This window comes from Pelobates fuscus, chromosome 11 (genome assembly GCF_036172605.1).
Source record: "Pelobates fuscus isolate aPelFus1 chromosome 11, aPelFus1.pri, whole genome shotgun sequence".
Taxonomy (NCBI): domain Eukaryota; kingdom Metazoa; phylum Chordata; class Amphibia; order Anura; family Pelobatidae; genus Pelobates; species Pelobates fuscus.
In genome coordinates, this window is record NC_086327.1 from 111,675,659 (window position 1) to 111,690,977 (window position 15,319).

The 15,319-nt window shown below is 39.0% G+C and overlaps 1 protein-coding gene across 2 annotated transcripts; it reads right to left on the reverse strand.

The window, feature by feature from the left end:
- Window positions 1-319: 319 nt before the first annotated feature.
- H6PD (hexose-6-phosphate dehydrogenase/glucose 1-dehydrogenase) lies at window positions 320-13,717 on the reverse strand. 2 transcript variants are annotated; one of them, XM_063436536.1, is made up of 5 exons: window positions 13,603-13,717; window positions 7,165-7,810; window positions 6,108-6,225; window positions 5,520-5,789; window positions 320-2,887 (listed from the first exon to the last, which is right to left on the reverse strand). In XM_063436536.1, exons 2-5 carry the CDS (start codon window positions 7,789-7,791, stop codon window positions 1,533-1,535), a joined length of 2,370 nt encoding a protein of 789 aa, XP_063292606.1. In that variant the 5' UTR covers window positions 7,792-7,810; window positions 13,603-13,717; the 3' UTR covers window positions 320-1,532. The 2 variants fall into 2 exon arrangements, with proteins under 2 accessions (XP_063292606.1, XP_063292605.1); XM_063436535.1 differs by lacking the exon at window positions 13,603-13,717 and adding an exon at window positions 9,832-9,960.
- Window positions 13,718-15,319: the final 1,602 nt, after the last annotated feature.

Below are 15,319 nucleotides of genomic sequence, written 5' to 3' on the forward strand. Positions count from 1 at the left end.
TTACATTCTTCAATGATTTCGTAGGAATCACTCAGAGAAGAGGGAACACTGTGCAATATTATTCAAGGTAAGAACTTGTACCAAAAGGACCAGAAATTCCATGTTGAGAGGTAGGTTACATACGCTAGTGTCCCAAATAGAAGCCACAGCTGAATTATTATTATTATTATTATTTTTTTTTTAACTAGTTAGATATACAAATAAAGGAGATTTTGTTTTTAAAGAATTAGCTCTACACACACACACACACACACACACACACACACACACACACAGCTTTTACAAAGCACAAAACATAGATGATATAAATGCACACATGTGCATGAAAGTACAAAAGAACATTTATTCACAGTCATTGGATTCAAATGCTGGTGATACGAATTGTACATTAGTGATTAGGTTTCCCATTTATCAGTAGTTTAATCTAGGCATCAATTAGCAGACGTGGGGCGTGAATGAGATAAAAGATACAGTTTATCTAGCATTGAAATATAATAAAACAATACAAAATATTCACTACAGACCAAACAAATAAGGTCATACTACACATTTACTTGTATAGATACTTTATGCCAAGGTGTGAAAAATACCTACATTTAAAAAGACTACTTTTTTGATGCTGGAAAGGGACTTCCTTTGTAATATTGTAGCTGTAAATGTTCGGTCAGATCACCCACCTGAGGCTGAAGTTGTATTGGGAATATAAAAAGGAACTGAGGCACACACATTGTTCAGTTTAACCAGAGCTTGCAATCTGATTCCTTAATAAGAACAGCAGACCGCATGCCAGTAATCTCAGTAAAGTGCCTGTAATCTTCTAGTAGTAGACACTATGAAAGAAATGGATGATACCTCCAATCTGATTAATTTAGAAACGTAAACGTCACACATGTCAGCTGGATAAGTAAGGTATGGACCATTGTGCAGGATACCCTGATACTGCTGGGCAATAATGCAAGTTAATTCTTGCAAGAAATGCACTGGGAAGGGACAGGATAATTGGCCAATTTGTGTAAGTTAATAATTAGCACAAAAAAAAGAAAAGAAGTTAATCTGCCCCCTTAAAAAAAAAAAAACAAGTTTGTTTAGGAAGTCTGGGCACATGATTTCTTATAGTACTCAGTTTTGATAATTCACATACTGTATTGTATCAGATTCTCGCAATTCTATTTTTCCTTGAATAACATTCGTCACAATCACACTCTGTTAAACTATACAATAGATTTCTTTTAGTTGTCACTGACTAAATCAGTTTAGCAGGTTTGATGCCAGAGGCAAGACCGACCTACCGGAGCTGTGCACACCAATATAAAAATCAATGTGTTGACTAGAGACATAACAGCTCACCTTCTGCTTAGAAAAACCTTCTAGGGACTATTAATACATTGTGTGAATTTGTTGATATTTTGGTGGTGAACATAGGGTAGACAATGTTCTAACTCTTCAATGGTTTATATAAAAATGTGCTTTCCTGATTTCCAAAGCAGTTCCCAAAATAACAAAAAAAAGGCAATGTAATGGAAAAAGTTATTTTACCTCAACAGAGTTTCATAATCTATATACCAAACTAACTTCCCAGGTGTGGGATTCACCCCATGAATAGGCCACTTTTTGGGGGTTTTCTCTGCTCTACTGATAAGAGTTAGAATTTCATGCTTTCCTTTTCCCAATACCAAAACAGCAACTTTCTGAGCTTTATTGATGAGTGGGAGACTAAGACTCATTCTCTGGTGAGGTTTTTGTGGACTTTCTGTAAGTAACACCGTAGACCTTCCATAAATACCATCTTCCTTCCCTGGAAAAATGGAAGCTGTGTGGCCATCGTTGCCCAGGCCTAGAAGCACAAAATCAAAGCTGGCATTGCCTACTAGAGCAAAAATATCTTCTGCGTATGTTTGGTTGCCCATGTCTTCTACGGCACAGAGCCGCTGGTTCCTTTGAACTGGCATTGGGTGAATATTTACGTATGGAATTCGCACATGCTGAAGAAGATGTTTTTCAATGTTGCCAAAATTAGAGTCTGACTCAGTGAAGGGTACACATCGTTCATCTACCAACCATAAGTGAGTATGCTTCCACGGGAAACCATGATGATGTCTGGACAACCTCTGAAACAAAGCTAAAGGACTAGATCCACCAGACAGCGCTAAATGGAAGTCCCCTGAACTTTTTATGGACTCTTCAGCTGCATTCTGAATATCTTGTCCGAGAGTCTGTATTAGCGACTCAGCCCAGTCAGACACCATAGAATTACCAAGAAAAGAAGATTGGGTAGTGGAAAACACATTAATCTTTGGTGCCACACTCAACACTTCAAGATTCTCATCGGTGACAAACCTTAAACTCCCATCTTCAATCACAAAATCTAGCAACTGCTCATTCCCTGTACCTCCAGGATATACCCGGGGCGACTCATGCTCCAGACTCTCCAGAAGTGGAGTCCAGAAACTCCAGGACGCCAGCAAATTTTTGGTTGTGATGAAGGAGTCCTTTTTCCCTCTATATATATTGGATATTAGCACTGAGTAGGCATCTTTCTCTACAATGGGATGGTACACATAATAATCAGACAGAGGTTGTCCAAACACCTGGATCGAGGGGAGCTCTGTTGCTCTTTGCCATTTGCTGGGGTTAACATTAGGTTTGAAAAGTCCCTGACTGACTAGGATAGCAGGGGAGCCTATTTCTCCGTGTCCAATATGGAAAATAATCTGTTTGGGTTTACACGAGTTTCTTAGAGGATCCTGATTTGATTGTTTTTGTACACAGAAGGCATTGTCTTTGAAAACCACACGCACAAATGCAGTCCTCTCGTCCAGAGCCTTGCCTGATAACAGGAGAAACGGGACGCCTTCCCATCGCACATTATCAACATGGACCAGCACAGCTGTAAAGAAGAAAGGTTTGCTTAAGTACACAACACAAATTCATTAGTCGTTTGATAATTATTAGATGAAAAATTTATTTTCTATAAACCTACATTACACACAAACACACACAAAGAGTGAGTCAGCACATTCTATATATCAAGGCCACGTAATAATACCTAAGAAAAATGTGGGTTAGTCGGTTAGTCACATGTTACAGCTATAAAAAGGTTTGTAGCCTGCCAGAAACCTTTGACAGAGTTGTAAAGGTAAGGGTTTTTTATTGCCATAACATATGCCCACAATTTTTATCTTGGGTAGTTTTTTTTTTTTTTTTTTAATTCTTTATTTTTGCGTGCAGTGTAAAGTTACAGGCTTTCGTATTGACTTCATGACTTAAGACAAAAGTTGAATGACAACGTTAAACAAATGAGGTCAAGATGAGCTGCACAATTTTTGTATGAAAACAAGCTTGGTCATAGTAAGGCATTGCAGTAATATAAGAATCATAAAAACGTACATATTGCCCGTAGCTTAATCTAGAGGTAGGGGGATAATTATCAATCATGCTTAATGAGCGAGAGTATTATAGCATTTCTTGCTGAGTGTGATGGTTGTAATATGTACTAGGCAATCTAAAAGCTAGTGTCTATAGTATGTCGTCAGGTGAGTGAGATGCGCATGATGCTATGGAGAGAGTGCCAAGTCTGTCATGGAAACTTAGTGTATGCCCCTGGTTGTACTGAGTGTTACTTAATCTTAACGGCTAGTGAATTAACATTAGTGCTACACACACCCGGAGCAATGATGGTGCTCTAGTCCAAGTGCACACAACCAGTATTGCCTGTATATGTCTGCCGGGCACTCAATGCTGGGGTTACAGCGCGTGTCTCCGTCAAGCTGTATGGTGCCATTTTTCCAGTGGTAGTAAAGTTGTACCGGACAGCTACTGGATCAGTCCTTAGGTTGGGATCTTGCAAGGTCCTAATGGCAGATTGGACTGTGCTTTAATGGACGTACGTGGATTCGATTTTAGTTCTTACTCAGTGCTGGCAGGCTGTTTGCTCTTAAGGGTATCTTGGGTAGTTTTACTGAGCTTTTATACCTATAACCTGCTTAATATGGAGTGTGCTGATCCCTCTATCAGGTCAATTAACAAAAATATAGTAAAACATGCATATGAAAAAAAAAATAAAAAAAAAAATATTATGCTCGAAGTCACTTAAAAGGTCCGTAATATTTACTATCATGGCTCTCATGTTGACTTCTTAATTCAGCTAAATCAGCAGATAGAATTTCTTGGCATAATTGCAATTTTTGCATATCAGAGCAAAAACAAATTAAACATATTCAGATTAGCCAAAAAAAAAACAAAAAAAAGGACAAGAAATAAGATCAAAGAACAAGAGACATTCACCTTTCAGCATCACTGACTACTAGGAAGAGCAATCAGTTCTTTCACAAGTTTTATTTTTGTTTTTTAAAGTGGCAAGTGATATAATCACATTGTATTGCAAGGTGATAGGGCTGAATATATAATCTCTTCTGCTTAAACACCTTTCATTGACCCAAGATATAAATATAGAAAATCCACAATCGAAGTATTAAATAATAATTTTAAAGTTTTTTTTTCCCTTTTATTTTAATATACCATAATTTTTCTCTAAGATTTATTATACAAAGAGGGAGACTGTAGGGTTTATTATTTGGCAGGGTGGCCCAGAGATTGGGGACCCTGAGCCACAGGGAGGGTATGTCACAATACCTGCCCCCCTTCATCCCCCTCTGTATTCCCGTTCTCAGGCTGTACGTAGTCGCTGCATCAATACTGATGCTGAATCGGACTCCACAAATGACACAGGCATCACTTGCCTAATTTTTTTCAAGGGTTTTTTTGGGCTGTTGCAACTGGACTAGCTAATCAGTAAATATTATTTTGGATTAACATTGCAAAAAAAAAAAAAAAAAGTGTGCCCCTAATGTATGGATTTCCTATAGCCGTGGAAGTGGCTGTAATGGAGGCAGGGCATTCTAAAACAGTTAGACTACTTACATTGTGGGTTCACTATAATCACTATAGTTATGGTTTTTGTAAGACAATCACCACATATATTTGCTGTGCCCATGTAAATGAATCAATGTTTCAGCAAAGCAAGAGCCAGCCACTAGGTGGCACTACATTCCTCCAACTGCTCCTCTTAAAACCTTTGGTGTAATTAGCAATCAGTATGTATCCATTCATGCAATATGAACGTTATTTTCTTCCTCGAGAGTGGTCATACTTATATCATAGTGTATATGCACAAAACAAAATCAATAAAATAGTAAGCAGGAGAGATAGCGTGTTATTTTGTTGACCAAACAAGTTATGGAATAAATAGAAGCGTTGCCAATTTTTTGGTCCCAAATAAAAATTAAATCAAAATGTGCTAAAATAATTAAACTGCAGTTAATATTTAATAAGTTGCTGCTGTCAAGCAGCACTGAGGATTTTCACAAGTAGAGGGAGTCCACGGCACACTCACCATGATTGAACATTTGGAGCAGTGTCTGTGGCATGCTAATTAACATGTTGAACGTTACAAAATTCAAAACAAACATTTTATACGAGTAACAGGTAATTTAACATTACCAACAGATTAGCTCACTCACCAGCAAAGGTCTTTGTATTGGTGAAAAAATTTGGCTGTGTCTCGATCTCCTCCTTCACCTGTGCTAGGTAATCCTGATACTGGCCGGCCACCGCACTGCCCAGGTCGAGTTTGTGTAAAGAATCCAGTAGACTGAGCTTTGCTCTGAGGATATCTTCCGAGCTGCTGAGGTTGCGTGGAACTTCCATGGCAACAGATGCAAGAATTTCCGTTAGGTGGTTTTGGATGACATCACGAATAACACCGTATTCCTCATAGAAACTAATCCGACCTGATAATAAATGCAATATGATATTTGATCAACGGTGTTGTAACAACATGTTAGTTATTTTTCCCATCATGAAGAAATGCACACACCTTACCGGCAAGCGGTGCCCACGTACCTTACCTTAAAATGCCCACACACCACAAAGGTCAAGAATGCTTATACACCTTTTTGGCAAAGGGTGCGCATACGCTTTTTTTTTTTTTCTTCCCGTATGTTATTTTGAGTTTGCACCCCTTTCCGTACATTATTTTGAGTTTGCACCCCTTTCATAAAATTTATTTGAATTAAGCTTTCATTTAAATGTGGGATTTTTTATGTTACCTTTTGCATCCAGTGTCTCTTTCATCACAATCTCTACTCTCTCCACATGATGTCGGTTCCAGATTGGATCAAGATGCTTCAGGTTGCTGAGCCGGAATGGAAGAATCTGTTCAACCGTCTGAAAGTAGGCCAAAAGTCAATAAAAAGGTGGTAGTATTGAAATATACCGATACATTGGAAAAACACCGTAACCTCAAAAAAATTATACATTTCATTATACTGTATGAATGCATGTTTTTAAAAGTATCAAATAATTAGACAATTTAAAGGCAAAAGCAGCTATGCATCTCTCTGTAGCTGTTCCTTATTCATCTTTATGGACAATTTTTGCCTTCTTTTGGATTTTAAACTACATGTGGAGTTGCATTTCACAAGTGTAAACATGCTACTGATGTATGATAATTTGAAACTCCCATGAATCACAGACAGAGTTAGACCTGCACACATCAGCATAAAATGTGAGACTAGTAGTAAAGGTTTAGAGAACATGGCGTCTTTTAACAGACAGCCACTAAAGGGATTTCTTTGCATTCTCACGCAGTTTAACTCTGTTAAACGACATCGAACATCCTCAGGCTTTGCATGAGTACATCCGGCGCCTTTAAAATCCTTATAGGAATTAATTGATTCGATGCTTTCCTTTAGGGGAGGTCTAATGCCCGCAGCCTTCACTGCACATGAGGTTCTAGCATCGTTGTGATATCGAGGAAAGAAGCAGACCGAGGGACCTAGGTGCTGGAAAGAGGTAAGTGTTCAAAGGGATTTTAAACTTTTTTTATCATGGGGTGTGGAGGGGCAAAAGCTACAGTGTTCCTTAAAAGAGATGCATTTTATCACTGATATATTGGATAAGATTTACAGTAAATCATATACACCAAGCATGTCAAACTCACAGCCCATAATGAATATATTTGCGGCCCGGCGAGCCGCGAGTTTGCCATGATTAATATACACGATTAAGCCAGAAAACACAGCATCGCATTACTACAAGTCAGTTACAACAAACCAGTTCTGGGTTCTAAGGGTTGAAAAATGTTGCAACAAGATTCCGACTTACCGGTTTTCCAAGATAATGATCAACTCGGTAGATCTCTTCCTCCTGGAAATAGGTTTGAAGCTCAGCGGCCAATGACTTTGCAGATTCATAGTCATGTCCGAAGGGTTTCTCTAGCACCACGCGAAGCCAAGCTCCAGGAAGTGGCCTACAGCTGGCATTGATGTTCTTAGCAATATCGGCATAGGCAAAAGGTGGCACAGAGAGGTAAAACAGTCTCCCGGCTTCATGTAGCCCCTCATCGGCCAGCGATTTCTGGATATCCAGGTGAAGTGCTGTGTAATTCTCTGCAGTTTTCAGCTGCTTGTAGTGACTAAGCTTCAAAAACTGGTCCTTTAACAAGGCACATCTGTCTGGGGTGATGTCCACAGGACAGCTGAGAGACTTCAGCACATTGAACATTAATTCTGCACCTTTCTCTGGAGGGGTCAATGCAGCTCCATGAAAGCTGAAGCTGTGCCTTCTAGAAACTTCATTGACGTAAAGCTGGAAAAAACCCTGCCATAAGTACTTTTTAGCTAGATCCCCTGTAGCCCCCAGAAGAACTATAGATATGTGCCCCTTTCCTCCAGCGCAGAGAACAACAGCAGTGCTAAAAAACACGCAGCAGCAAAGAGCTCTTAGCAGCATTGTGATGGTGATCTACAACCTAGGAAGAAAAATTAAATATGTATATAAATAATTCTGCTCTTCAAAGTCAACATGTAACTCCGTGTAAAGGAGCAGTCACTCACATTAAATTTCTAGCATCTGTTCATAGAAGATGAGATACAAGTACTACAAGTATACAAGATACAAGCCTCTTGTTCAAATGTTGCCAAATACCCCCAGCACACGTAACTTAGGCAGCCTGCCTAATGTCAATTCTGTGCATTTTTTGCATGTCATCAGCATGCACAGTACGCTGGCAACAGACATGATAATCTACTCCTTTCCAGACAGCACCTGCAAGGGGAAGATAGTTTTCCCCTCCCTCTATCCTCCCTCCACTAATTAAATTGTTTTTTGCTGTAGAAATTTAATTCCTCTTCGGGCTCAGATTTTGTGCATGTGCTATGGGCCGGCAAAACGGTCCAATCACAGGTCTTATGAGAAGCCTGTGATTAAACCATGGGAGGTCCCCTGTGTCGCCAGGAGGGGGTGTGGAAGTCAGTGCTGGGAGCTTCACCCGGTGTGGATTTCTGGTAAGTAAAATGCTAGAAACTAATTCATAGTGCCCAATAGGGCATTTTACACCTAAAAGGTCCCTCCCCTCCAAAAGGTTGGAGAAAGCCTTTACATATTGTAAAGCAGACAACATGAAAAACTTAATACAAATTGCAACAAGGCAAATTATAGTTTTAATATTTTGACAGTGCACGGAAAAGTTTACGCATTAAAACGGATAGACCCACATTAAAAGTTAAATGCCGCCTTGAACATTTTGTAGTCTGTTATATCAGGGGTCAAGACCCGAGGGACAAAATGTGGTAACTCAGCCAAGATCCACCTACCCTCCCTCCCCCCAAATAAAATTATACACTCGTATGCATATATATAGCTGGGTGAAGGGGTGACAGGGTGTGCGTGAGGGGGCTGTGACAGGGTGTGCGTGAGGGGGCTGTGCGTGAGGGGGCTGTGACAGGGTTGCGTGGAGACAGGGTGGGGATGGCTGTGACAAGGTGTGAGTAGGAAGGCTGTGAGAGGGTAGGGGGGGCGTGAGAGGGTAGGGGGGCATGAGAGGGTGAGGGGCTGAGAGAGAGTAGAGGGGCATGAGAGAGAGTAGGGTGGCATGAGAGGGTGAGGAGCTGAGAGAGGGTAGGGGGGCTGTAAGGTGAGTAGGGGGGGCTGAGTAGGTAGGGGTTCTCTAAGGTGGGTAGGGGGGCTCACTGACACACACACACACACACACACATTCACTGACAGACAGACACACACAGATTATCATTTTTTTTATTTAAATTCACCCAGCCTCCCTACCTTTGGGAGTGCTGGGTGGATTTTTTTTACCTGGAGTCCACTGAGGCTGCTGGCTGGGCAGGAAGGCAGTCTGCTGAGTTCCAGGCGTCATATTCCGGCACCCGGCATCACTCTGCGGCACGTAGAGGGAGCTGAGCAGAGAGAGCTCACAAATCAGCGCTCCCTCGCCACCCACCTACCCAGGGGCTAACAAGGCAAATTCCTTGTTTGCCTCGCGTGCATACAAGTCCTGCAGGTCTACTAAAAAAAGTGCAGGAATGCCGTTCCCACGTGTTCCTGCAGCACTCGATCCCTGATTTATATGCTTATTTGTATTGGTTAAATATTTAGATTTTCTGACAGCTGGAAACAATTATTGTTTCATATAATCACCCTGTATTACAACAACTTTATTTTTCAAATTTTCATGTTCTCTCTTTGAATGTACCTGTGTGTAATTGTGTTTATACACACACACACACACACACACACATATATATATATATATATAAAATACACCTGCATTCATACGCCGACACTAAAGAACACACACCCTTGCAATCACACACACTCCATGTAAAAACATTCAAAACACACAACACACTAAATACAAATACACTCCTGCATTCAAATGCCAACACTACACACAAACATCTACTCCATACAAAACATTCCTATGTTCAAGCATTCCGTTTACTGCACAACCACAAACAGATACACACACACACTTACCTCTTCCTGAAAACACAGTGTGTGATGTTGTAGGAAGACCTACTCGCTCCGACTACAGGTAAAATCCCTGATGCATGTATGAAGCAGGCAGCCTAAGCTAGTGCTCCATTGAATAAATCAGTTCAGTGATCTTGAACTGTTAATTATTACACAAGACACCTTGCGCAAGAAGGCCAGTTCCCGGCACAGGGATTTCAGATATTCTTACTGTGCATGCAGAGATCAGCCTTCAGGATTACAATCTTAAAGAAACAAAACAAAAACAAAGTAAATACAACCACACAATACAGGATTCTTTCTCAGATGTTTCTACAACACACAAAAGAACAAAAAATGGCACAGTCAGAGTAACATTTATGCTGAAACAACAGCAGCATTAAAAAAAAAAAAAAAAAAAAAAAATTATTTATATATATATAAAAAATATTCAAGCAAACCCCATACTAATGATGGTCTGAATTTTCTTTCATTCTTAGTTTGGCCAACATTTAGCACGATAATGTATTTTTAGATGTAATAACGAAAGTGAGAAGAAATTAGACAATATAAAGAATATTCACAATAGCCTAAACTGTATGAAATGGAAAGCAAAATTAAGGCTCACATTATCCAAGCTTTGCAGGGTCGAAGTAGGGATATAAAGTGACCCTGTAAAACGTTATCTACCTACCTTATGACGTATTATATTATCATTATCATGTAATGACATTTTTTTTAAATACTTAGAAAAATAATTTCTCCAATGTGAAACAGTGCACTAATAGGACTTAAATTTTTTTTTTTTTTTTTTTTTTTTTTTTTAAAGGACAGAACTACTGTATTTTAAGAAGACATTAGAAAAAGCATTGATTCACTATTATATCCAATTTCCTGACCTGTCGCCAGTGGCAGTATTAGCCATCAGGTCAATTTTTTTTATATTTTTTTGTTGCCTTCTTTTGGATCAACAACATAAAAATATATTTTTTTAAAGGTTGAACTCTATGGACTATCTTTACTCAACCTAGATCACTATGTAATGGATTGCAACATTGATTAAAGCCTGTTGTAGTGGTTATAGTGCCAGGCGTCCCGGAGCACCACCCCCCCCCAAATTGAATTGATGTCACTAATGCAAACGTGCGCATCAGCAGACGCACTGGCACCGTGCGCAGACGCGCTGGCAACGTGCGCATCAGCAGTCGCTCTTGCAAGGTGCGTATCAGCAGACGCGCTTGCAATGTGCGTATCAGCAGACGCGCTTGCAATGTGCAGACCATTGTTTCAGTGACGCAATGGATTTATACTAGAAAAATGTTCACTTTCGCTTTTTCCTGCCTATAAATATGGCAATCTTTTCTGAAAAGGACATTTCTACAAAAAAAATAAAAATGTGAGGAATTTAGGTAGAGACATTTTAGAACGATTTAATAAATACAAACATATTAGTGACCACATTACAGAATACATTGATAAATATCCCCTTTTATGGTTATGATAAAAATAAAAAACTCATTGCTGGGTTAGGGGTGGGAGGGAGTTATTTGCAAGGTGAATTCAATTTGTACAATGAGGAAAAAAATGCTCTGCTATATAAAGAGAAACAATGTTACACACCTATTAAATCAAACGGTATCAAAACCGATCCCATAAACAAAGGTACCAACAAATTCACCATAGCAGTAAGGGACACAGAACTACCCAAACAAATAAAAAAAAATAAAAATTTAACATGACTTTCTAACCTAAATAAATACATATCAATGATATTCATAGCTTGGCCCCAAATTTACTTTTAAAACGTGTTTGAACCATTTCAGTGCATTCAGCAGTTTGGCTCATGGCCATAGCACCAGATAATTCTTGGGATTTAGGAGATACATCACATGTGGCTCTGCAGCATAGCACTCCCTCCCACACTGCAATGCTGAGAGAGCAAATGGTTTCACTTTTCACTCAGATAATTCATTGCTGCAGGAGCTGTCAATTTTATCGAGAGTTAAGGGAGAGTAAGCAAGGAATTCACTATTGCCCTTGGTATATTATCCAGCAGAATAGATATAAACTGCTGCGCTGTGAATGTTATTCGATATTTAGGGTAGTCTGACCGATCTATTCGCTTTAACTCAATGAATTTATTAGTATGTCCATTATACAGCGCTGCAGCATATGTTGGCCAGCAAAAAAAAAAATGCAATAATTGTGTATCCAATTTTAACTGCTGCAGTCAAATCAGCTGGAAGGATCATTCTAAGCACCATAACAACTTTGTGTTATTGCACCCAACACCCACGATCATTTCTATGAGCCTTATAGCTACAGCAAAAAAATAAAATAAAAATGTATATATATATATATATATATTTTTTTTTTTAAATGCTGCAGCTATAAGCCAGCCCCAGGCTCAGACATGGCAAAGTTTTTTAATTTTCTGTTTGTTAGGCCAGTTTTGAACCAGTGATAATATAAGAAAGATCTCTCGCTCCTCCACCAAGGAGGAGTGCTGTGGATTTAGAGTCGTTGAGTGGGAATGGGAAACAATAATTGGATTATTAAATTCAAAAATAATGTTCTGTATGTGTTTGCGTAGAAGTTAAGCATCATAAATTAGTGATGTAATATACGTTTAGGCCTACATTTGCCCAGCTTCAAAATAATGTATCGACTTATACTTCTGCAGATAGAGTAGATTATATACAGTACAAATATATTACGATTACTTTTTACAATTTAAGGAGTTGGAGGTACTATAAATTAAGAAAATGTTGTGTACCAAATCTATCACTGCACACGGTTTATTCCACAAAACATAAAGTGACTCGTGGTATGGCATCTATCAGTTTATAGAGCGGTTACACTAATCCTACGCAGTAAAACGATAAGTCCAGAAAGACAGCCTTTTCTAAAATAGCAGCATTAAGATATATAGATATATTTTTTCATTTACTTTATTTTGTATACTTCTGTATACATACCTTGTGTACCTCGTGTGACAGCGTTTAGTCTGAGGAATAAATAATGGAAGATAATTGTATGAGGGTCTAATATTTTTTTGGCACAAGTGTATGCTGTGAATGACGTAATCTCCGGCATCAATAGGGTTGCCAAATCCTGTGTTCCATAACATATATACATAATGTTGGACAGTATGTGGGAAGAGCAGTATGTACAATTCAAAGGCTGCAGGAGGGAAATCATATAATTGATCCATAAGGTATCCGGCAGCATATGAATTCTACATACAGCAGGGCAGGGCCTCCCATGTGTATAGGAAACGTGTCCAGGAAAACTGTTGGATCAGGGAATCCTAGGCACCCCCTCACATATTTTCTAATGAACTCTGCTTATTGGGTGACCTGATTGCACTCTGTGATGTATATGGTCTTCATATGCTAACAGTAGTATCATCACATGAATCCCTGGTACATGGAAGAGAGACATTAGTCTATAGAAGTTGCTGCAAACCTGTAGAACTGCAAGCTGTTGTGGACTACATTTCCCATGATGCTCTGCAGCCACACAGTAACCCCAGGTCTATAGTTTTTTTTTTTTTTTAATAAAATTACTACTTCTTAATGAATAGATATTTGCAGAGTGAGTCAAACCTGCCTTCAATCTGTAAATATGACGATTGCACAATTTATAAACATTACCAGATCTATTGACCTCTGCCCCATAAACACACAGCCCTGAAATCCCCCGGTTACACAAGGATTCTACACAAATTCCATAGAACTCTGTTTCACAACCGCTAGTTATCTTGTATCCAGTAAACATATTGGGGGAGCAAACCTGCAATCAGAGCGCCCTCTACAGCTCGAATTTTCTGTCGGGCGGGACGCAACGTCCACTCAGTTCATTCGACCACGAAGCGAAACACTAGGACACCTTCTGCCCTCTGATTGGCTGGTAGGCAAATTTTACTCTTCCTTATCATGTGACGCGGAAGTGACTGTGCTCTAAAGTGGTGCGGGAGGGCGGAAGTGAAAATGTGTGTGAGTCCCTTAACAAAGTGGGTGGTGCTAAATTAAGGGTATACTTATTTTTGTACAGAGGTTCACAACGTGTGGAAATACACTGCTAGGTAATTTAAAAGTCTGTTATTACTTGCCCTAATATCTTGTTAATATTAAGTAATATAATATAAAGTAAGTTGAAGACTTGTAATAGCAGTAAAACACTATAAATAAATACATGTAAAAATTTTAGCTGAAAATAGAATTTTGAAAACATTTTTTCATAAAGGTAGATTTGTATGAAAAACTGCATTTTTTTAATATTTTTTTTTTTTTTTTGCACAGTAATTTCACTACAATACTATTCTTTAATTCATTGATCCTGGGGTTTTAGTCCGTAGATTCATGATAAAATATAAATAATGGAGATTTATTTGTATATTGTAAAAAAAAATAAAAAAAAATCTTTCAAACGCCATTTGTAGCTGGTTCTATTGTGTGTTCTTATGAGATTATTGTATGGAATCTTTTATTTGATTCTCTGCAGTGTACGTTTATTGTGTACACCTGCAATGAGGCAACTGTGTCACAGGGGTTTAATCCAACATGGAGTCTGTCCAACATCTTATATAATATACAGAACAAAAAGGGAACACTCAACAATCGTCACAGCTTTTGCCCTGTCTGTACACCACCATAGGTTTATATTAATGCTGTGCGTCATTCTGGCGTGGACCACTCCACTCAGGGTGACCCTTCTAGTTAGCATGACTTGCGTCATTTTTTCGGAGCTGCAGCATTAGTTTTGGTAACAGTTTATGGACGTTCTGGAGTAATATGATGCCGTCCAATACTACGACACCAAGTGTGTTCAGTGTAGGTATGGACTGACATAATTTTTCCTGAGCTGATACCAATTATACCAACGAGGTTGTCAGAAATTATAATTTTTTAATTAATTCTTTATTTTTTCTGTTCATATGAGTACGATGAAACTTGCAATACCACAACAGTAATAGCAAGTATTACAAATTCAAACATAGGAAAACATGGGCATGGTATTCAAAGAAACTGCACAATTTTCTGAAAATACGATCTTCGTTAAATAAAGTTTTTTCGTTAGGCTAGTATGTCAATTATATTGAGTTGCTCTAAATTTATCTAGCTGCCTGGATTTAAGTAATTTAGATTATAAGACAAGATGGCCTCCACGATGATTATTTAGATTATAAGACAAGATGGCTGCCACGATGTACACTTGCGTTATCCGCATGTGCGAGCAGCGCTAGCCGCTATCCGCCAGGACCGTGGGAAAGAACGGTACCCGGTGGGTGGAAGGAGTCTCAGATCTGAGGCTACCAAACAGCAATAGGAACGGTCGGAAAATAAACAAGCCGACCAAATGACTGAGGGAAAGGGAGTGGTGGGTGAGAGAGGGAAGTTGCTGGGAGGGAAAGGGAAAAGAGCAACAATAGTCCTATAAGGGGTAATGAAAGTGGGGAAGGAAGGCAATAATAACCCAAACAGAATACAGAAAATAAACAATTTCCCAA

Excerpts from the sequence above, each read along its gene's own strand:
- H6PD (XM_063436536.1), bottom strand. The coding sequence starts at position 7,791 with ATGCTGCTAAGAGCTCTTTGCTGCTGCGTGTTTTTTAGCACTGCTGTT. Across the intron at positions 6,226-7,164 it reads ATCATTATCTTGGAAAACCG|ACGGTTGAACAGATTCTTCC; the intron begins GTAAGTCGGAAT and ends GCCTACTTTCAG. Across the intron at positions 5,790-6,107 it reads AGAGACACTGGATGCAAAAG|GTCGGATTAGTTTCTATGAG; the intron begins GTAACATAAAAA and ends ATTTATTATCAG.